Source organism: Crinia signifera, chromosome 7 (assembly GCF_055691185.1).
Source record: "Crinia signifera chromosome 7, ASM5569118v1, whole genome shotgun sequence".
NCBI lineage: Eukaryota > Metazoa > Chordata > Amphibia > Anura > Myobatrachidae > Crinia > Crinia signifera.
The window spans coordinates 162,534,781-162,559,295 of record NC_139223.1 but is presented as its reverse complement, the minus strand read 5'-3'; the positions used below and the strand labels follow the sequence as shown (position 1 = coordinate 162,559,295).

Here is a 24,515-nt window from a genome sequence, read left to right as displayed (position 1 = left end):
AAGATAGGCAACCCAGAGCAGTCACAGTCACTTCGGCACATCTACCTTTCCCTGACTTTCCACCGGGCTATAGTTCATCCCTGAACGATAGCGAGCTCTGACCGGACTGCGCTTCGCATATTTGATGAGACGGTAACGGTTGCATTAACGGTATTTATACTTATTGTATTGTTGGCTGATTGTATCCTGTATCTGTTTTTCTTCCCTTAGTAGAGCCTGTTTAGTATATCCATTGTTAGACTATTGTATAACTTGTTATACCTGTATTTAATATTTCTGTAACCCCCTTTTGTCCATTAGGGACTTAAATACATCTTTTTGTGGAGTTCCTAACTCCTTACTTCTATACCGTGGTTGTGTCTGTTATTCGCATTTAGCGATAAAGGTTTATTACGGACTCTGTCCTTAAAAGGTATATTCGCAGATTAGAGTCAAAGTACTGTGAAAGGATCTCTTATTAAGGTACTGGTTCTTTAGTGTATAATACACGATAAAGGTACGCTACGCTGCGCTACGTTTTGTTCGCACGTAGCTAGGCATAAAGGGTACGCTGGTTACGGACATAATACGTAACCTGCGCTTTTCACTTATTGTTTCTTTGGTCATAATTCATCGTCATTAACAATTGAGGGCTCGTCCGTCCGTTACACATTCTGGAGCTCAGTACCAGGCGCGCGGCTTGACCTATACCAGCAAAAGGGTGGAAGTATTATTATCCATTGCTGGATAGGCCAGGTCCGCGGCGGTGCGGGGTTCGGGAAGTGCTAGCGTTGAACCCGAAGCACAATAAGTGAAAGCCACGTGTTTTAAAGCATATCATAATATCATATCTAAGTGTGTTTAGTAAACTGTACTTCTGCCTGCCACAAGTAGTTTAAAGGGGTACAGTGTCTTGGGTTGCTTGTTTATTACAGTATATGTGCCACGTGCGATAAAGTTCGCACACGTGGAAACAAAGGCCTGTGTTTTATTATAGTACATAGAGGATCCCTTCTGTGCAAAACTATAACTTGTATTATTAGTTACTGCAGGGCCAGGGACTCCGCCACGTGGCGATAAGTTCTGGGCCTTTTACAGTAACGTAAAGCGTCTATTGTGTATTACGCAAGGTGCGCGCGCACGTGCCCATATCGGGAAATTTTCGCATCTTTGTACGTGATTTACGGATTAAGTGCGGGATTTATTTCGCATCTTGATACGTAACTTTCGGACGGAGTTAAGGGATTTATTCCACATTTAGGCGCAATTACTGCGTATAGCGAAACCCGAGTGCAACCTTGCAAATACACTATAGAACACGTGGGTGGCCGATTCATCGGCGGCCTGTGAACAACGCACGTACACACGTGGCTGTTCATTGGTACTGCACATGCAGCACACATAGGAACTCAAAGGTGAACAGTATTAAACCACTAGCCTTATTTAAAACAGTATAGTAATATACTGTGGGTAAGGCGGTGATTTAATAAAAAGAAAATAAGTTTTTTTTCTTTTTGTTCATTTTCTCATAAGCAAGCAACTCAAGCATTATTTTAATAGATTCCTATAGCGTATTATAAGGGATTTATACCTGCATAAGTATCTAGTGAAAAGCTACCAGCCTGGGAAGATTTTCTGTACAGAAATATTTCAAAAATAAGCATAAGACCAAGGTGTAACTAGCGCCCAGTGTGAAACATAACTGAGGCGAACGGGTGTGTGACGGCACGACTCAAGCGCAGTGTAGTCCAGTGTAGGACAGTCCAGTTAGGACAGGGTTCACGTGACGACGTGCCCATAGGAACTGCCCCTTCAGTGGAACTTTTGATCCGCTAGGAGGGTACAAGAAGATACATCGGAACCCAGTGATCCGATTAGCTACTTTAGAAAATCCAGTTTTTGGGGGTATAGGAAAACAAGTTTGTTGTACCCTGGAAAAATTGTGCCGCACCTTGCAAGTTGGCTAGAAGTTCGCTGCTAGTTGAAAGACTTGGTGATTGAGTATCATACCTCGTATCCTTCGCACCTGCTTGATTGTGGGACTGTTCTAGGAAGCTGTAGAAGTGAGTGTTTGGGGAGCTCTCAGACAAGTAATAACCCACCGGTATCTATTAAGCTGTGAACGTTTATTCCTGTAATTATGGGTAATAACGGGTCACGCTGTGATAACGTGCATGTTAGGGAGGAAGCAAGCCGGCCAAAAGGATCGGCTGCTTTTATTATGTGCTGTAAGCACGGTGAACGCGCAGTTGTTTACCAAAATAAATGGAGAAAAATGACACAAGGCAGCAAGTTAGAATTTCCCAGTGTTGGTAGCTTCGATCCAGAAATCTTATCGGCAGTAAAAGATGAAATATGTCTACTCTCCAATCGTAAGAAGAGAGTTAAGCACATAGAAATTCTTAAATTGTGGCAGAAGGAAGGACAGGAACAATGGGGAATCAGAGGTCTGGCAATACCGGATACAATCAGCCACAATAAAAATGCAACCGCGGCCGCAATAGAATCAGCTCCCCCACCCCCATATGTGCCGAAGCGGTTAATGACTCATAAGAAAGACATAAGTAATAATGTATCCGTTGCTAACTTGTACCCTGTCTTATCCCCTTATAAGGAAACCCGAGAGGAAAACGAGCAGCTGTTGGCACTGGCCGTCTCTCATGCAATTAATATGATTGAGGGAAAAGCTCAACCCGCTGTTGAGGTCCCAGCACAGGAGGAGGAGACGGCTGATGCCAACAGCGTAGTATTGGACTCAGGTAAGGATGCACTACACAGCACAGACACGGACGACTACCAAGCAGGTCCCAGTAATGCGGATGTGGTACAAACATACCCTGTTCGCACACTGGAGGTTCCCTATGGTAAGGCAGACAGAGAGGGTGTGATCCCTACCAGAAAGATGACCATGCTAAACCCATGGACACGGTTAGAGCTGCGGTCCATCATTTCAGATTTCCCTGATCCTAGGAAAGATCTGGCATTGTGCCGGAAATTTGTAAGGGCCCTGGGAAACTCTGATGAGCCCACCAACAAGGATTGGAGAATCATGTTGAGGGCCTGTCTCCCCACTCACATAGACATCCCGAAATTCATTCAGGATAGTGGATTGAAAGTGGACAAGGAGATAAATGATGAGATCAACCAGGAAAATATACGCCTAATCAACTTACAGTTGGGAGTGTATTTTCCTGCAGCAGTGGAATATAGCAAGATATTCACTATCAAACAAAAAGATGGTGAAGTAGCTAGCGAATATTTCAACCGGGGCTTGATGGCGGTAGCAAAATACACTGGTGTCTCCGAGCCTAAGGACGACCCCCACCTGAGGGAGCTGATTGTCTCTGTGCTGGTGGAAGGGCTTAGCGAAAACCTGAGAACCAGAGTCCAAACTTCTTTCCCAAATTGGCGTGGAATGACAGTGGATGCCCTACAGGAATCTGCTGTGGACCACGACCGTAACATTAAGAAGCACAGGGAACTGCAAACTGACAAACTGATGATGGTTAGCATCCAAGCCCTTTCAAATGCCCCAAATAAAGCTGCATACCAACAAAACACCAGGGACACAGGCAGAAAGCCCATTATTTGCTACAACTGCAATAAGGAGGGACACATGGCAGCACAATGTAGGTTAGGAAACCCCAGGAGTTACAGAACACATAGGCGAGAATGGGAATCTCACCAAGGTGAGACACGGAGATACCCAGCCCCTAGACAATGGGAGGAGACAGACAGGTCACGCAACATGCCTCCTCCCCATCTGATGGCTGACACGGTACTAAGGGCAACCCAGGTAAGACAATAGGAAACAGGTCATACCTGTATCCTACAGCCAGTTAGACTAACACAACACCTTAGAGAGGAACCTCAGGTGAAGGTTGATATAGCTGGAGTAAGGCAAACCTTCTTGGTTGATACAGGGGCGGCCAGATCTGTTCTTAACACTCCTCTTCACTTGGGTTTCACCAACCAATCAGTAGCAGCAATTGGGGTAGCAGGAAAAATACAACATTACCCACTGACGAAACCAGCAGAGGTTACAATCGGGCCTCTGCATACCAAACACTCTTTTCTGTTGGCTGCAGCGGCCCCGACTAACCTTCTAGGTAGAGATTTACTATGCAAAATGGGATGTGTCATCTATTGCACCCCCGATGGGGTATTTCTGGACACTCCTAGAAATCTTACACAAGAAGTGCAAGATATGCTGGACAGTCCTCAGAGGCTAATGTTGTATTCCACTGTTGTAGAATCAAATCCATCTAGGGTAGCTGAAATTACAGCACAAATACCGAGTTCCCTTTGGACTAAAGATGGACAGGATGCTGGGCTGATGGCAAATGTAGCTCCAGTAGAGATCCGCTTAAAAGAAGGCAGGATAGCCCCAAAAATACCGCAATACCCTTTAAAACCTGAAGTTGAGCTAGGAGTATTCCCAGTGATCCAACGATTGCTCCAACAGGAAATCCTAGTTAGAACTTCCAGCACGGCCAATAGTCCCATCTTTCCTGTGAAAAAAAACGGGGGGGGGAGGGGCTACAGACTAGTGCAGGATTTAAGAGGGGTAAACAAAGTAGTTGAGAGCCAATTCCCCGTAGTGCCAAACCCAGCTGTCATCCTAATGCAAATCCCACCTCACTGTACTCATTTCACAGTCATTGATTTGTGTTCAGCGTTCTTCTCCGTCCCTTTGCACCCTGACAGCCAGTATCTGTTCGCCTTTACTTACAGAGGAGTACAGTATACCTGGACACGACTCCCCCAAGGATTCATAGACAGCCCCAGCATCTTCTCCCGGGCCTTGCATGATTGTTTACAATCCTTTCAACCCATGAGTGGTTCGATACTGATACAATATGTCGATGACTTATTGTTGTGTTCTGAGTCACTGGAGTCATCAGTGGATGACACTAGACAACTACTGATGCATCTCTCAGAGACAGGACATAAAGTATCAAAGGATAAGCTGCAATTATGCCGGACCAGGGTTAAGTATCTGGGTCACTGCCTTACCCAAGGGCTGAGACACCTCACCGACGACAGAATCCAAGCGATTCAGAACATGGTACTGCCACAGACCCAGCATCAGATCCGTACGTTCCTAGGCATGTGTGGATACTGTCGCAATTGGATCCCAGGATTCTCTATTCTGGCATTACCACTACAAGAGATGGTTTCCTCAACTAAGCCAGATCGGGTCTCTCATACTGAGGAATCTGAGCTGGCTTTCGAGGAACTAAAGGTGAGCCTAACAAAGGCCCCAGCACTGGGAATGCCAGATTATGGGAAACCCTTTGAACTGTACGGAACTGAATCAGGTGGGTGTGCGGCAGGAGTACTTGTACAAAAACATGGTGATGCCAACCGACCAATAGCGTACTACAGTGGCCAGCTGGACACAGTAGCACGCTCACTCCCAACTTGCTTACGAAGTGTGGCCGCAATAGCACAACTAGTAAGTAAGAGTGAGGACGTAGTGTTAGGACACGATTTAACTGTTCATGCTCCCCATGCTGTCTCTGCCCTCCTAAATTCTGCCCAAACACGTCATGTGTCCTCAGCACGGTTCACTAAGTGGGAACTGGCGCTGATGGCCCCAGTAAATATTACCATCAAAAGATGCAACACACTAAACCCAGCCACATTCCTTCCTCATGTGCCCTCCAAGGCACAAAGGGTGGAGGGTGATGGGAATGTTGCTGAATATGGTAAAGCAGAGTTTAGTGAGGGTGAGGACAAACATGATTGCATGACCTACCTGAATCAGACCTTCACAGCACGTCCTGACATAAGCGACAGCCCATTAAGTGAGGTAGACATAACCTTATTCACAGATGGTAGTTGTCATAGACAGACGGACACGGGAGAGCTGTGCACAGGCTACGCAGTAGTAGATGGAGAAGGTATTGTGGAAGCTGAACCCTTGGGACCACCTCACTCAGCACAAGTAGCGGAACTGGTGGCACTGACCAGAGCATGTGAACTGGCCCAAGGAAAATCAGTCAACATATATACCGACTCCAGATATGCTTTCGGAGTAGTCCATGATTTTGGAGCCCTATGGCGCCTCTGAAATTTCATGACGGCGGCTGGCACACCAGTGGCGCATGCGACATACATTAGGAGACTTCTGGGAGCTATTCAGCTTCCAGACAGAGTGGCTGTTATCAAGTGCAAAGCTCACACATCAGAGAAGGACCCGGTGTCACTTGGTAACAGCCGCGCTGATGAGGCAGCGAAAAGGGCCGCATGCCCTGTAAATATTTTCACCCATCCTACCAACCTTTGTACACTGAACATGGTATCCACATCCAAACTGATAGACATGCAGAATTTGTGTTCCCCACAGGAAAGAGCAGTATGGAAGTCGAAGGGATGTGGCCAAGAGTCCACCGGACTTTGGAGAGATGGACACGGGAGACCAGTGGCCCCCAGAGCATACCTTCCTAGTCTAGCCGAGGCGGCCCATGGGCTGACACATCTTGGGAAGGAAGGTATGTGCAAGCTGGTAAAGGCCTACTGGTGTGCACCAGGGTTCGCTTCTCAAGCAGGTAGAGTGGCAATGTCATGCCTCACCTGTTTGAGGAAGAACGTTGGAAAAGCCATCCCAACAGAGCCATCCCACATCCCTCCTACAGAAGGCCCTTTCCAGGTAATACAAATCGACTTCATACAGTTACCACCCTGTAGAAATTTGAAATATGTATTGGTTTGTGTTGACATGTTTTCCAGCTGGGTGGAGGCTTTCCCCGCTGCCTCCAACACTGCTACCTTTACAGCAAAGAAAATATGTCAGGAGTTTGTCTGTAGATATGGTATCCCAAAGGTCATTGAGAGTGACAGAGGCACTCATTTCACAGGAGAGGTCTTCCAAATCATGTGTAAACTCCTGGGGATTAATAGTAAACTTCATACTCCTTATCGTCCCCAGGCGAGCGCCAAATTTGAGAGAATGAATGGTACTATTAAGAACAAATTGGGTAAAGTTATGGCTGAAACAGGGTTGTTATGGCCAGAGGCATTGCCTATTGTGCTGTATAGCATTAGGACCACTCCCAGGACTCCGCTCAACTTGTCCCCCTTCGAGATATTGTTTGGTCGGCAGCCACACATCATGATAGACCCACAGGATGATCTCAAATGTAATAATGAATTAACTGTACAGTATATCCTAAAGCTAAACAAACAGCTAAGGAAACAACAAAAGCAGCTGAATTTACTGAATCCTGATATGCCTACCGAGAATTGTCATAATCTTAAACCAGGAGACTTTGTTATGATCCGAAATTTTTTACGCTCAGGTTGTTTGATAGACCATTGGGAAGGACCGTACCAAGTTTTGTTGACCAGCACTACATCAATTAAAGTCGCAGAGAGAGAGACTTGGATACATTCGTCCCACTGCAAGAAAGCCAGTAACCCAGAGTCCCAGTGTGCAGAGAGCGAAAGAGAAGAAGTCTCGCTAGAAGCATTGTTCCGGGAAGACTGAGAAGCAGCCAAGGTCAAGCAACCTGAGCGAACAAAGGTCTAAGAGCAGAGCAAAATAAAAGTCCCCTGGTAGAGATGATGGAAGGACTCCAAGCAACAGGTTCACAGTTATGCATATGTCTTTGTTTTCTTTCTGTGTTCTTTTCTTCATCCAAAGATACTCGGTGGCTGCCACATTCTAGAGCGATCGGAGCGGAGTTCTGACAGTGTAATAATAAACCCAGATATGGGTGAGGTAGAATCCCTAAACCAGCTTGACACTTTGCCCATGACAGGAGAAGGTAAAAGGTATGAGGAGAACGTAGTTCAAGGGCTATGTGATGAGTTATTGTCTGGTGAGTACTGTGTCTGTAGATATTGTCAACCTAAAATGGAAGAAGAATGCATCCAGCGATGTCAGTCGACAAGTAAGGCAACTACAGGCCGACATCCTTTGAGTGATTACCACTCACTAGTGGGTAAGGTCTTAAACCAAACAGAATGCTGGGTGTGTTCACAAGTGCTACATAAAAGGAGTAGTGTAGGCCTAGTCCCATATCCGCTTAATATTTCTAAGATTAGTGTACTAAATAAGGGGAGGCCACTGGATAAGAGATACCTGTATACCAGGTCCCCTAGTCTTAGATTACATCCATACCAAGTGGACAAATCCCTGGTATGTATGAATTTCTCTAGTTCCAGAACGATTGGTACTTGGGAAGTGACATGGCACAACCAGACAATAACTTACTCCCAGCATCCAGATGGAGAGCCTATTGATAAGGAATTAGTGTTAAAGATCCGAACCAGTGGGAGACACTATAAATATGTCTACACGGTGAAGAAAAGTAAAATGATGGCCGGCAGAGTATCAGCCGGCTACTGTAATATGACCCTACAGCCAGAAACATGTGAGGAACGAGTCAGGGGACGGGGATGTTCTTATGGATAATGTGTGACAAGATCATGAAATACTCTGTCCCCTATTTTCTCCCTGACGATGTTTATTATATTTGTGGTAGAAGGGCGTACAAATGGCTCTCCATGAACTACGTTGGAATTTGTTACCTAGGCAGAGTGTTACCTGAAGTGATGACCCTCACCCATGATGAGATGGTGAGCATACACAGAGGCATACCTCCTCCTTACACTCATACCCATTATGATCAAATCCATAAAAGGGATTTAACAATCAGGAAAGAACCCCTAGCTTCTGAAATGATACACGAGTCATTCGGTATCCAACTTCTCATTGCATTAGATATCACCCATACCGCCAGAGGAGTCATAAATTTTAAGTATATACAAGCATTAGCCAGCTTGGTAGATAACATCACTGAGATTTATGATGACACTTTTAGATACACTGGGAAGGAGTTACAAGCGTATAAAAGAGAGCTAGTCCAACATCGGATGGTGTTGAACTATCTGACAGCCATGACAGGAGGATATTGTGTCACCCTCTCTACGCAGTTTGGGCTGAAATGTTGTACATATATCACCAACAATACTGAAGACCCAGAAGAAATCATCGATCATCGGATGGATGAGATTCTTCAGCTTAAATGGGAATTTAGGAGGGAACACAATATCAGCCTGGCAGAGATAGGTAACAAAGTTAGCGAATGGACCTCTTGGTTGAATCCAATGCACTGGTTCTCTGGTTTAGGAGAATGGGCGCAAGGGATCATAGCCAGCATAGGAAAACTCCTTCTCTGTATCGGTGGTGCCATCATAGTCTTTGTGCTGCTGTTCAAATGTTTAAAGGTGATGACCCGGGGAAGGACAAAACGTACCGAAATCATGAGTGTAAGAACGAGAGATGCAGAGGAAGACCAGGGTTTGGTATATGACCCTAGAATCGAAACCACCTCCCTTTAAAGAAACCATATTTGTGAAAGTATATATGTTGTAACCACCCCTGTTTTTATTTTTATCCCAAAATTGTACATTATCCTTCGTGACCCTGAGTAGATTGTTCGATAAATGCGGCCCATCGTTTATCCATGATCCTGGATCGGCCGAGAGCAGATGGTTTACTCCCCTTATATGTTTAATTCATGTATCCCAAATTTCTCTGTTAGGATTATGAATTTCTGTACTGCTGTGTAAAATGTTTTGTATTGTAACAGTTTTATATTTACTGTTAAAGGGTGGACTGTGGAAGTCTAGTTGTACACACGCCATTTTAGGATAGTATGGCCGCCATTTTGGTTCGCAGAGTTGCGCAAATAAAGTTTCCATACCCGAGTATGTGTGACAAAGTGGACCAGAAGAGTAGCCATACTATCACACATAAATTCATAAATACATACTGATACTAAGTAAAATGTAGTTAAAGGTTTAGAACGCCACACATAGCTTAGTTAGCCCTGCATACATCTGTCTGTATCATGTTTAGTACCGTTCCGTTCCGTTCATTATGCGCAGTATTCCGGTCATTGCGAAGATTTCGCAATATACACGGCCCGATAGTTATGGACATAATCCATATTCCAGAGACAGTTTCTGTTGAAAGTATGTAACAAAGGAATCTGGATGAAACTGGTTCTTATCACTGCTGACGCCGAAACCATCAAACAAAGGACTCTTAAAGTTCACTCCCCTGCACCTAGTCAAACCAGTTGTATCATCTTACCCCCAATCACAGTGGACCTGACATACGATCTCTGACCAATGGAAATGGCCTTTGACCTCCCCCTTCTGACCCTATAAGATAGGCAACCCAGAGCAGTCACAGTCACTTCGGCACATCTACCTTTCCCTGACTTTCCACCGGGCTATAGATCATCCCTGAACGATAGCGAGCTCTGACCGGACTGCGCTTCGCATATTTGATGAGACGGTAACGGTTGCATTAACGGTATTTATCCTTATTGTATTGTTGGCTGATTGTATCCTGTATCTGTTTTTCTTCCCTTAGTAGAGCCTGTTTAGTATATCCATTGTTAGACTATTGTATAACTTGTTATACCTGTATTTAATATTTCTGTAACCCCCTTTTGTCCATTAGGGACTTAAATACATCTTTTTGTGGAGTTCCTAACTCCTTACTTCTATACCGTGGTTGTGTCTGTTATTCGCATTTAGCGATAAAGGTTTATTACGGACTCTGTCCTTAAAAGGTATATTCGCAGATTAGAGTCAAAGTACTGCGAAAGGATCTCTTATTAAGGTACTGGTTCTTTAGTGTATAATACACGATAAAGGTACGCTACGCTGCGCTACGTTTTGTTCGCACGTAGCTAGGCATAAAGGGTACGCTGGTTACGGACATAATACGTAACCTGCGCTTTTCACTTATTGTTTCTTTGGTCATAATTCATCGTCATTAACACTTTACATACAGTACAGGGTCTATACATACAGTACGGGGCCTATACATACAGTACAGTGTCTTTACATACAGTACAGGGTCTATACATACAGTACAGGGTTCTATACATACAGTACAGGGTCTATACATACAGTACAGGGTCTATACATACAGTACAGGGCCTATACATACAGTACGGGGTCTATGCATACAGTACAGGGTCTATACATACAGTACGGGGTCTTTACATACAGTACAGGGCCTATACATACAGTACAGGGCCTATACATACAGTACAGGGTCTATACATACAGTACAGGGTCTATGCATACAGTACGGGGTCTATACATACAGTACAGGGCCTATACATACAGTACAGGGTCTATACATACTTATTGGGGCCTATATATATATACAGTATATACAGTATGGGTTCTATACATACAGTACAGGGTCTATACATACAGTACGGGGTCTATACATACAGAACAGGGCCTATACATACAGTACAGGGCCTATTCATACAGTACGGGGCCTATACATACAGAACAGGGCCTATACATACAGTACAGGGCCTATACATACAGTACGGGGCCTATACATACAGTACAGGGCCTACACATACAGTACGGGGTCTATACATACAGTACGGGGTCTATACATACAGAACAGGGCCTCTACATACAGTACAGGGCTTATACATACAGTACAGGGCCTACACATACAGTACGGGGTCTATACATACAGTACAGGGCCTATACATACAGTACGGGGTCTATACATACAGTACGGGGTCTATACATACAGTACGGGGCCTATACATACAGTACGGGGCCTATACATACAGTACAGGGTCTATACATACAGTACATGGCCTATATATATATACAGTATGGGACATATATATACATATATATATATATATGTAAAAAAGATAGAGAGAAACGCACCAATGAGCCAAATATAAACAACACTTTTTACTTGTTTTTATGCTCACATACATAGGGGTTTAAAATCATATGCTTGCCAGCCAACGCGTTGGGTCCTGACGAAGTCCTTCCTGGTGACGAAACGCGTTGGGTGTGGCTTACTTGGTCCGACGTGGAGACGTCCTTCTGTCCACCGGTGTATCCTGCACTCGCGGTTGTGTCCAGTGAGCGGTGAGCGCTGAGTCCGTGGTCCTTGGTCGGCGGCTGAGCGGCTTCCTTTCCTGCATTACCGTATATCATCTTGTGCTGAGATCGGATGTTTCATGTGGCTGGCAAGCATATGATTTTAAACCCCTATGTATGTGAGCATAAAAACAAGTAAAAAGTGTTGTTTATATTTGGTTGGCTCATTGGTGCGTTTCTCTCTATCTTTTTTACAAGTATCTATCCCTGGATCTTTGGTAGGATCCGCGAAAGAAACTGCACACATGGTGGATATCATTGTGGACTACATTGTCTGATACTAAAAGACTTGTGCGCTGGGTATCTTTGTTTCTGAATATATATATATATATATATATATATATATATACACATATATACAGTATATATATATACTGTATATATATATATATATATACTGTATATATATATATATACAGTATATATATATATATATACACAGTATGGGGTTTACGCATACAGTACAGGACCTATACATACAGTACAGGGTCTAAACACACAGTATGGGTTCTATACATGCAGTACGGTAACGATGTACGGTATCCGGGGTGGGTTTGTTTACATCTGGAGCTCCGCCCCCAGACTGGGAGTTAGCTCCGCCCACCTGCCAATCATGGTCCAGGAAAATCCCAATGCCTGACCATGATTGGCTTGTGGGTCGGTCTGAGGGCGGAGCTCCAGATGTAAACAAAAACCCGCCTCCAGATACCGGACAGCGTTGCCGGGGTCCGGAGAAGTCCCGAAGATGAGCATGGTGAGTATAATTTACTTCCACAGGTACAGCCCCATGTATTGTGCTGGACAAGGGGACCGAGCTTCAATCAGGAAAGGTGAGTTGGAATGAATGAGCTCTGCATGTGTGTGTGTGTGTTTAACTATTTGTACTGCTGTGGGACTACTAGTCCCAGCGGGCCCTTTATTGCCCCGAATGCTGGGACTTGTGGTGCTCCAAGTCCCTGCATGTGGTGCTGGCTTGCTGAGATTTGTAGTGCCACAGCAATACACAACAGTTTTGCTTTTTTTTTTTACACTTTAATCAGCTCGATGCCCACCACCCAGGGGCATGGAGGACTGCCCGGGCTACAGCATGGGCAGGTAAGTTCTGGAGGGGGTGGGGGGGGGGGCTGCTTTGGAGGAGTCCCCATTTCCCCAGGACCCCTGCCCATGCTGACTGGTCAGGGGGAGAATGCTTTGGCAGGGGGACTTGTATAAAAAGTCTCCCCCCAGCTGTGGCATTACCCTGCTGGCTGGTTGGGCCCGGTGCTGGTTCTTGAACTATACGGGGGACCCCTACTCATTTTGTCCCCTGTATTTTTGGAACCAGGACCGGCCCTTGAGCCTGGTGCTGGTTTTGCTCAGGAGGGGGACCACATGTTTTTTTCCATTTTTTCCCCCAAAATTGCACATGACTAAAATCGCCCGATATCGCACTTTTTTGCTGCAAATTTGCATCTCATTAAATAATCGGGCCAATAATGCGATTTTAAAAAGTGCGTTTTCAGAATGTGCAATAAAATCGAACTTCATTAAATCTCTCCCCATGTCTCCTTACAGAGAGATTGCCCAGTTCAGGGTGGTGTACATTACAAGTAATATATCATATTTATCTACTAATGCCAGGTCTCCTTTCACTACATAACAGTTTTCCATATATACTGTATTTCTATAAACCCACAGTTGTATATAATACTGTACAGAGCATTGACTTGCACATCCGCCTGGCATTACCCAGGGCACGCTGAGCGATGAGCATGGTAAATATAGACAGTCAGAAAGATGAGCGCACCCCACATAGTATACATCCCCCTAGATGGAAATAGCTTCTCTTTGTCCTACAGATCCCAGGACAGATGGGACAGTCCACATTCCACAGCACCAGAACGTACGGGAGAACATCAGAGGAGGTGTCGGAGCGTTTATACGTACAAACACTCAGATGGGGGGAGAGATTTCATATCATATAGCGGAGTGAAACACAGAGGGGTAGATGTATGCAGCAGGGATAATGGAGGAGAAGTGATAACATGCCTGGTACTTTACCACCAGCCAATCAGCTCCTGACTGTCCCTTTTTAAACTCAGCCTGTAACTTAACAGTCAGGAGCTGATTGGCCGGTGGTAAAGTACCAGTCACTTTATCGCTTCTCCTCCCTTATCACTGCTTCATACATCTACCCCATAGGGGCAGAATTATTAAAGCCTATGAATTAATAAAGTGGAAGGAGAAAACACAGCAACCAATCAGCTCCTAACTGTCCAGTCAGAGGCTTGGTTTGGAAATGACATTTGGGAGCAGGGCGGCTGTTTCATAATCACTGGCCAGTTTATGACTTCCCCCGGCTTCATCTGCCCCAGAATTTGCTTAACAGCCCTTCTGGCCGTGCCATACCATAGCCAATATTGCACTATCCAGTTTTTATCAAGTCCCTGTAGGTTACTTTGGAATAACCCAGGAAGCAGAAATAAAGACCGGTTACATGCAGTCTGATCTCTTAGATGTGAATATTGTACTATGGTCATTTTTTTGTCTCTTTTGAGTTTTTCAGATTGATACTCTGATCCTCTGATCCTCATGTTACCAATTTGCTAATTGTGTAAGTTCAATTTGTTTCGCCAGTGGGTGCACTAACTTATATATGTTCTTCTGGTCTATGTTTAAGCTGTCTGTGGTGGATGCTTTTTGGTGTCACCCTGGGCAGAGGCAATTTTGCGCTGTGGATATCAAATTCCTATAAATTTCTACTATTAGAGTTTGGTGGACTCACAAGGCTGCGAACTCGCAGAATAACCCCCATACAGAGAAGAAGAGCTAAGGCAGGTGCACACACTAATTACTAATAATAATATAATCTGCAATAGAAAATATAACATTGGTCCAAATGTACGCTAAGCAGCGCAACTGTACTTATATGTTATATTGCAGACTTATACTTATTCTAAGAAGCAGCGTTTAGTATCTAGAGTGTGCGTCTGCATTTCTCTTTTTTTTTTTCTGTGTGGAACTACAAGTCTCAGCATGGTATCGCTTCTCATTGTGTTGAGAATTGGCGTGTGCGCAGTCCGAGCCCTCCTCCCCATCCACCACGTCAGGCTCACAGCGTGTAAATACCTCCAGTTGGAGCTCATCTCTCATTACTGCCCTATTAAGGAACTAGACAATGCAAGTAAAATTAAACGAGGACAATGACATATCCCGCTCAGTGTGCCAGGATGTCTGGTGCCACTACAGAGCGAGGATTAAAGTGGTGGAGCTGTTGCCGGGCCTCTGACAGCTTCGCAGTGTCAGATACCAGCAGGGTTAATAACTTTGCTAATAAGTGACCGTCTTGCCCTGTAACTGTCCGGGCCAGTGATCCGCCTGCTGAAGTCCAGTCAGTACCCAGCAGCTTGTCGTCTGTTTGTGTCTTTCTGCAGCTTCTACAAGATGTACCTGCAGCTGTGGATCATCGCTGTGCTGGGAATGCGGAGCCCGCAGGCGCGGGGCAGGAAGACAAACGGTGATGGGTATGGATTTATATTCTTCTTCTTTTACTGGCATTACTAGAGGGTATTCTATTATAAGTGTGACCTTGTACGTCGCTGTCACAGCAGGCAGCCGCATCCGGCGCCGTACAACTCCTGCACCTTACTTACACAACAAAACTACACTCCTGATTAGGCCAATGTGTGACATTAGTGCATCTGGGCGCGACTCAGTCTTGGGGCCCGATTCAGACCTGATAGCTGCTGTTCAAATTCAAACAGCGGCGATTATCGATGTACTGCGCGTGCATATGGGCCACAATGCGTGTGCGCAACACCTGCTAGCAAAGAGATCCGGCTGTATAGTGGGAGTGCTAAGAAAAATGTAGGCGTGTCCAAACGTTTCAGGGGAGGGTGTGTGACATCATCACCAAGCCGGATATACCTGTATTAGGGGAGGGTGTGTGACATCAGCACCAGGCCAGATATGCCTGTATTAGGGGAGGGTGTGTGATGTCAGCACCAGGCCAGATATGCCTGTATTAGGGGAAGGTGTGTGATGTCAGCACCAGGCCGAATATACCTGTATTAGGGGAGGGTGTGTGATGTCAGCACCAGGCCGGATATGCCTGTATTAGGGGAGGGTGTGTGACATCACCACCAAGCTGGATATTCCTGTATTAGGGGAGGGTGTGTGACGTCAGCACCAGGCAGGATATGCCTGTATTAGGGGAGGGTGTGTGATGTCAGCACCAGGCCGGATATGCCTGTATTAGGGGACGGTGTGTGACGTCAGCACCAGGCAGGATATGCCTGTATTAGGGGAGGGTGTGTGATGTCAGCACCAGGCCGGATATGTCTGTATTAGGGGAGGGTGTGTGACGCTAGCACCAGGCCGGATATACCTGTTATAGGGGAGGGTGTGTGATGTCAGCACCAGGCCGGATATGCCTGTATTAGGGGAGGGTGTGTGACGTCAGCACCAGGCCGGATATACCTGTATTAGGGGAGGAGCTGTGTGTTAGCTGAGCTCCTGACTTCCAGAGTAGGCCGAAAAGCCTGGGACTTGATTAGGGGATTTATCCCCAGTGCTATGGAGCCTCCTGGGGCTGCTGCCCAGGAGAGCCCCCCGGTCACCGGGCCTAGTCCGGGCCCAGCCCCAATGTCATCAGGGGCAGGTGGCCGGAAGGGGATTTTGAAGATGCCTAAGGGGGAGAGCTCGGGACGGGCCCCTCTGAATGATTCGACTAAAAGTTCCAGCTGCCCGGATGGACAAGGAACTATGAAGGTCTCCCAAGTCAGCCTAATCCTGCCTAGCGGAAGGCCGCTTATCCCCCCACCTAAGCTGCAGGCTACAGTTTGTTTTGCCCCAGTGCCAGGTGAGCCCAGAGCCCATGTTGCTGCAGGGCCCCCAGTGGCTGAAAGTGTTCCAGAGGTTCGGATACCTGTGCTGCTGAATATCCCTGATGCCGGGCCCAGGGTAGTTGCGGAGGTGCCTAGTGTGGACAATGACCCTAAAGGTATTTCTGCTATGAACATGTCTGTGCCAGTGGGGAAGGAGGAGGATGGTGTGCTGCCTGAGCCAAATGACTTTATTGTGCCTGTGAGAGGTGAAGAAAGTGGGGCTGCGGTGTTGGTGCCTGTTACAACGGTGCCTGCTGTCCGGGTACAGGCTGAGGAGTTGCCGGCTGCAAGGCGCAAAATAGTGACCAACCCGGCGCCTGTGGAAGAGGGAGAGCCGCGGGTTAATAAGGATGGTGCTCCGGAGCGGCGGCTGGTCAGCGGGGAGGTGCTGGCGTCCCCGTCCGTGGATGCGGACAGCTCGCGGGTCCCGGCGGGTGACGCCAGCACTGAAGAGCAGAAGAGTGGAGAGATGGCCGCGGCGCCCGGGGAGACGGCCGCGGCGCCCGGTGATGACGCGGCATCGGCGGCCGCGGATGACGCGGCCAGCGGCGTGGGACAGGAGGTGGCAGGGGGGAAGGAGGATGGCGGCAGCAGGAACGCGGCGGGCGACGGCGTGGTAGCGCCTGTCTGCCCGGCCAGCGAAAATGAAGATGGCGGCGGCTGCTGCAGTATGGCGGGTGACGTCAGCGCCCCTGAGCCGGCGCTATATATGGTATGTGGAGATGAGGTGGCCCTGGCGGAGGAGGTGGGTGGCCAGGGCACCTCCATTGCAAGTACTGTACCTGTTGATATAAAGCCTCCTGTGGTCACTATGCTGCAGGGTGATGTGTCTGCACTGGTTGCTGATGTGGTGCTCGCAGTAACAGACAATGGGGTGCTGCTGGACACTGTCACCAGTGCAGGGGGAGGGGGTGGTGTGGTTGAGTCCATAAAGGAATGTGTTGTACCCCCATTGGGAACTGTTGTGCAGGGTATAGTGGCTGATGGGGGGGAACTGATGGATGCAGCACATGCCAGCACAGGGGAGGGGGCTGATACTGTTGTTACTGTGGGTGTAAGCCAGCCAGTGGAAGAGACTGTTATGTGTGTGCAGGACTTGCAATCCAGAGTGCTGGCTCTGGAAACTAGGATTGTTAGGCTGCTGAACAAAATTACAATCAAAAAGAAGGAGAGGAACAATGCCTTCAGCACCAAAAGACCGATGCTCAATGCGTTGATCCAAGAATTGCAGGCAGAGCTAAAAATTAGAAATGAGGAGAAGGATGCGCTGAAATTAAAAATTGCTGAGCTGCAGGGGAAAGAGGTGACTGAGAGTGCAGAACTTCCCCCTAACAAGAGTTCGGATGAGGTGAAAGTGGGATCGGAAGGGGATAACCCTCTGTATGACCGCATTAGAATATTGGAGGAGGGGGGTGTGCCAGGTCCAATATTGCAGCCAGAGGAGATGGAGTGCCAGCCCTCGGTTAAAGGGGTAATGGTTGAGACTGTGTTTGGGGACAAAATTAGGGTGGTGGATGAGAGGAAGAGAGGGGAAGGTGAAAGGCGGAAGGCTGGGGGTGCAGGTGGGCCCAGTACGGCCGTTCGGGTGGCGTCTCCTGTGCGTGCTGCGCCCTCAGTGGCTCCTGTGACCCCTGCGGCATCGGTATCCTCCGCAGTGCCGGTGGTGGTGCCGCCTGTGGTCTCTTACGCTGGGATCCTGTCTGCAGGTCCGGTGCGAGTGGAGACAGCCAGGCCCAAGCCTACATGGGGACAGCCAGCAAAGAGGAGGAATGCTGTCCAGCTTAAATGGGTAACAGAAGGGTTAACTCCTACCTCCGCTGATGTTCTGGATAGGCTCTTTCTTCTGGGCTTTAAAAAAGAGGATTTCTTTGCATGTATACACCCGGTAGGCGCCCCTGAATTTGATATCAGTTTCATGACATACTATGGCTTACAGAAGTTTTGGTCCAAGTGGGGAGAGGTGAAGCATAACGACTGGTGGAATAAATTTAAGGCCTATGCCATAACCAGGCAAGAAAGAGTTAAAGTGAATGTACTGGTTCGGAATGAGTCTCTGAGCCCATTGGATATTTGTTTCTGGCTGCAGAGGCATGGGGCGAAGCTTTTGTCCCCTTTAGAGAAGGTCCCAGGGGCTAGGGATGTGTGGGGTGGGGCATGGGCGGTCTATGCAAATTTAAGGGAAGGTTGCCACATACCGTCAGCTGCATTCATAGGCAAGGATAGGGTGCAGTGCTTTTACCCCGGTCAGCCCAGGGAGTGTCACAGGTGTGGGGACTTTCGCCACTATAGTCGTGACTGTCCAAGCCAAAAGTGTTCAAGATGTAATAGTCTCGGGCATTTGGCCAAAGATTGCGACAAAATAGTTTGTAATTTGTGTGGGGATGATGGCCATGCCTTTTCTAGCTGCCCGATGGCTTTCCACAACACCTCTTTAGACAGGGAGATGGAGGGGGCGGCAGTGGAGGTGGAGGGTGGGCTGGTGGGGGCTCCATCGGTGGTGTCGGCTGGAGTCGTGATCCAGTCGGGCCTTTCCGGGGGGCCCCAGCAGCCCAATCCTGGCCCCCTGTCGGCTCTGACCTCCCAGTTGCAGAGGGTAGTGGAGGGACCCTCTGGTGTGTCTGATAAGGTGGTGGCTCGGAAGAGCGGAGTGGAAGATGCCCCTTTTCAGCTGGTGGGGAAAGGGAAGGGGAAGAAAAAGAAGGATAAGGCGGACAAGCAGATTAGCCTGTCAAACAGCTTTTTCTCCCTGGCAAGCGAAGAGGAGGCAGAGGAGGAAGGGGACGTGGTGAAGGAGGCGGACGGCAGTCTTGTGCTGAGGCCAAAGAGGCAGAGGTTGAGGAAGAAAAGAAAGGTGGATGAGCAGCCTAGCCTTGCCCAGGAGAAAGCAAACGAGGGGGTAGAGCCCTTTGTCCTGAAGTGTAGGTCCTTCCTGAAAAATACCGTTTCTGGGGTTCAGAAAAAAGTATGCACGGTGGAGGACTTGGCGCCTCAATTGAGGACGGATGGGGTGGAAGATGTGCTGGTGGAGCAGAAGGTAACGGGACCGGTGGTTCAGCTGGGACAGGGTGACGGCCAGGTAGGCGTCGCGGGGCCTCCCCTGTCTGGCGCTGTCCCTGATCCGGATCCCGGTGGCTCTAACCTCATCGGTCCTCATGTCGACCCAGGTCCTCCCGTGGTGGTCGACAACACTCCTCAGGGTATACCTCTGGGGGCATCGCTGGCTCAGGTGTCTGGGGGCGGTGTTCCTGACAAGGGGGTTCTTGAGGAAGTCAAGAAGGTTGTTGAGATAATAGAGGTGGTGGAAGATGATATCCTGCCGATTGTGGAGGAGGAGGATGTCGGCCCGGGGGTCAGTGTTAAGAGGTGGGGGTCGGATGACGACCTTCAGGATAAGCGTGTGAAGAGGAAGTGATCTGGTCCCTACGCTCGGTGACTCTGAAGGATGGCCCCCCAGCCCATAAGATTTGCCACACACAATGTGGCATCTATCTTGTCCGTGCGTGCTCGGCAGTTAGCTTATGATTTTTTCAATTCCTTAAATGTAGATTTTATTTTTTTGCAGGAGACCAGATTGAGGCGGCTCGCGGATATTCACAAGGCAAAAACCGAGTGGAGACGTGGGCCGTCCTTCTGGTCTCTGGCTGCCGAGCCGTACGGAGGGCTGGGGATTCTTTTTACCACCGAAGTTACCATCCAGCGAGTCATCGAGGTACAAGTAGGCAGGTGTATGGTTTTGGATGTCAATCTGAAGGGGCACGACCTGAGGCTTATTAATATCTATGGGCCCCAGACTAAGTGGGACAGGAAGTGTCTTTTCAGAGAGATAAAACCGTATCTCTTCGTAGCCCGGCAGATAGTCTTTGGCGGTGATTTTAACACCATAATTAGGCCCAAAGACAGGGGAGGGTCAGGGGCTACTCTGGGCTACGACTCCCTCTTTCTAGTGAGTATGATTAGACAGTCGGGTCTGGTGGATGTGCACGTTCGACACTCCCCAGACCTCACGGGGTTCACCTATCATAGAGGTAGTTGTAGGAGTAGAATAGATAGGGTTTTTGTTAAGGAGAGCTCGAAAACCTCGGTTCCCAAGCTGAGGCCGGTAGAGTTCTCCGATCACGTTTGTCTGTGTGTATCCTTGAACGCCTCAGAGTCCCCTCAGAAAGGCCGGGGCCTTTGGCGCTTGAACTCCAAACTCCTTGAGAGGGAAGAGGTTAGACAGTCCTTCAGGGACTTCTTTCAATCTCAGGAGTCACTTTTGGAGGCGGGTTGGAACAGGTCTGAGTGGTGGGAGGTATGTAAAAAAAGGACTCGCAGCTTTTTTCGCGACCTCGTAGCCAGAGAGAACTTGGTCAGGAACCGTGTCTACTGTGCCTTGAGAAAGAAATTAGATTTCCTGATCTCTGAGCAGGGTGATGGTGGGGAAATCTCCCGGGTGAAAGCTCAGATGAAGGAGTACCAGTACAACCGATATGCTTCTTTGATTTTGGAGAGGGATTATGGGAAATACCACTCGCCTGATCCCTACCAGAATTGCAGGAATTCGGTTGACTGTAAGGAGGTGAGAGGGTTGTATGATGGCCAGGGTGTCCTCCGCGAGGATCGGGAGGGCATCCTGGGAGTTGTGCAATCCTTCTACTCCGACCTTCTATCTGAGAAGCCGCCTATCAGAGAGAAGATGGAACGGTTTCTTTTGGAGACGCCAGGTCTCGAGAGTCATGGTAGTGCTCTCGATTCCCTTGGTGAGGAGATAACGGTGGACGAGGTCAAAAAGGCCATAGGCTCCTTGTCTATGAAAAAGGCCCCAGGTCCGGATGGGTTAACTTCCGAATTCTTTAAGTGTTTTTGTGACCTCTTGGCCCCTCGTCTCGTGGAAGTGTTTAATGAGTGCCTGGGTGAGGGCCTGCTCCCTCCTTCCATGAGATTGTCCGCCCTTATCTTGCTCTCCAAAGGGAGGGACCCGTCCCGTGTTGAGAACTGGCGCCCCATCGCCCTTCTCGATACGGATAGGAAGATTCTGGCAAAGGTGCTCTTTAACAGGCTGATGGAAGTTTCCGAGTCTTTGCTTTCGCCTTCTCAGCACTGCACTGTGAAAGGCAGGAGCACTTTTAGTGCTGTCCTTGGCATCCGGGAGGCCGTGGAGCGGTGCAGGGCTGAGAAGTGGGGAAAGTACCTGCTGGCGTTGGATCAGGCAAAGGCTTTTGACAGGGTAAACCACGAATACATGTGGGCTCTACTGGCTAGGTATGGCCTCCCAGTGAGGGTGGTAAATTGGCTGCGGGTAATCTACAGGCAAGCCGAGAGCTTCCCTCTTGTGAATGGTTGGGTAGGTCCGACCTTTTCAGTGAATTCGGGTGTTCGGCAGGGCTGCCCTCTAAGCCCCCTCCTGTATGTTTTTGCCATCGACCCCTTCATTAGAAGGCTGGAGGGTGGCATTGTGAGGGGAGTCCAGCTGAGCCCGGAGCATTCGCTGGAGGCAGTGGCCTACGCGGACGATGTCACCGTCATCCTGTCGGATCCGTCGGAGGCGGATGCGGTGGTATCGGCCATCCAGGAATACTCGTTGGCGTCGGGTTCCCTGGTCAATCAGGACAAGAGTGAGGTTTTCTGGATGGGGGAGGAGGGCCAGGAATTTGACCTTCCGGATGGTCTCCCCCGGGCGAGCCAGGTGATCAAAGTTTTAGGCATCGAATTTGGCCCGGGCGATTACGCCACGCGAAATTGGGATTCCAGACTGGTAGAGGCCGGCCAGAAGGTAGAGCGCTGGAAGAGGTGGAAGCTGTCTCTCAGGGAAAGGGTGGACCTGATCAAGACTTACCTGATCCCTGTGTTCTTGTACGTCAGCTATGTGTGCCTTTTGCCGGAGTCGAGATGGGCGAAGATTTATGCTTTGTTTTTCCAGATGCTCTGGGGAAACAAACTAAATCTGATCAAGAGGACTGTCACCTACAGGTCGAGGAGGGAAGGAGGCCTGGGTATGGTCAACCCGGTGCTATTCTTTTTGATGACCTTTATTAAATTACATCTGTCAAGCCTCCAATTAGAGGCTCCTCCTCGATGGGTAGAAGGTTTCAGAGTCTGGGTGTCTCCTTTCCTCAACGCATGGTTAGAGGGAGGGTGTGTTAAAAGCCTGCGAGTCCGCCGTGGATACCTCCCGGCCTACGTGGCTCCTGTCTTGAAAGTGACAAGGCGGTGGGGCCTGGAAGCGGGAACAGTCAAAGGTTCTTCTAGAAGGGAGCTGGAGAAGAGGGTTTTGCAGTTCCACTTCCGGGAACAGCTGTCACTGAGGGACTGCCCGGGTAATTTGTCATCAGAGGGGCTGGCCCTTGTTAATTCCGGGAGGATCCCTCTGAAATATCAAGACATTGCCTGGCTCTCCTTCCACGGGAGGCTTTACGTGAGGGGAAACCTGAAGCATAGAAATGCCGATGATCGTGGTTGTCCACGGGAGGAGTGTCTGGGGGAGGAGGAGACTATGGACCATTTCTTGCTCAGGTGTCCCTTCAATGTGGAGGTTTACAAGGGTGTTTCCAGGGCCTTGGGAATCCCGTGCCTTTCGGGGCTCAGTTACCCGGAGTGGGCCTATGGGGCGTTCAAGCGTCCGGGTCGGTTTGAGTTATCCACTTTGTTCTTAGTCAGCATAGTTGTTAGATATTTCACGTGGAATGCACGGTGTCAGGTATCCATTAGGCAGAAAGTCCTCCCCTGTGTGGTGGTGGTTACTGACATTTTGCACGAGGTGTGGAAATTGAGGGATCTGGAGAGACGCCGGATGGAGGCCGGGAGATGGGCCAGGCTGTGGCGCCATCTTCGGCCCCCTTGAGTGGGCGGCTGACTTACGGTAGTCTCTCTGGCTTGTGGCTTTGCTATGTGGCAGTCCACCCCAGAGGTGTCCCTGTGCCCTCAAAGAAGGTCAATTGCAGCTAATGCTGCTCAGAGAAAGAACTGCATTTTTATAGAAACAGCAGGGCTGTGAGGGGTTAACAGACAGCTAGTGTCCCAGCTCCCCTGCACTTGTGACAGGAAGCTGAGAGGTCAGAGGTGATCCCAGCAGCAAGGTGAGAGGGAGGAAGTGTGCAGAGAGTGAGAAGACGTGCTGGAAGCAGGGTGATACTCAGGCAGAGAGAGGAGAAAGCCCAGCAGCGTGTGTACAGTGAATGGAGAAGCTGTTCCCCTGTCCTGCACTGAAGAGGAGATCAGGTGCTGCTGATAGGTGCCAGGCAGAGTGAGACCCAGAGAGGAGTGAGAGACCCAGAGAGGAGTGAGAGACCCAGAGAGGAGTGAGACCCTGAAGAGTCATGACCAGCAGGAGCTGGCATCTGCAGCTGAGAGTTAAGGTACAGGAGCACCCCTACCCCCAGGCTGGCCTGCACCCCACATTGGCCCACTTTACCCAGCTATTGAAGTGGCTCTCCACTGCATAGGGGACAACTGTTATTGGGGTGCTGATCACCCTGTGACATTACCAGCCCAGAGACACCTGCAACACCCCTCTGGCTGCATGCCAGATTTGCCACCACTGCCAAGCCTATATCTACAGCCTTCGTTGTATGTCTAGCAGGGGGTTGCCCTAGGTAACGGGAACCCGCCTGTACCCTATTGGAGGGATTGTTAATTTGCTCTGCCATGCTCGTAGTCAGTGTGCACACTAAGTTAGGTCCTAATTCAAAGTGAGGATATATGTCGACGTGGGACCATTATGTTGACACGTGACTG

General features: G+C 48.6%; 1 protein-coding gene across 4 annotated transcripts in view; it reads left to right on the top strand.

Moving 5' to 3' along the window:
• The window catches only part of CPO (carboxypeptidase O), a 104,130-nt gene that overhangs the window by 55,617 nt on the left and 23,998 nt on the right, over positions 1-24,515 (top strand). For all 4 annotated transcript variants that reach the window (XM_083154215.1, XM_083154213.1, XM_083154216.1 and 1 more), the window contains exon 2: positions 15,351-15,440. In XM_083154215.1, the coding sequence (XP_083010341.1) occupies positions 15,361-15,440 (80 nt within the window). In that variant the 5' untranslated portion in view covers positions 15,351-15,360. The remainder of the gene's footprint in view (positions 1-15,350; positions 15,441-24,515) is intronic.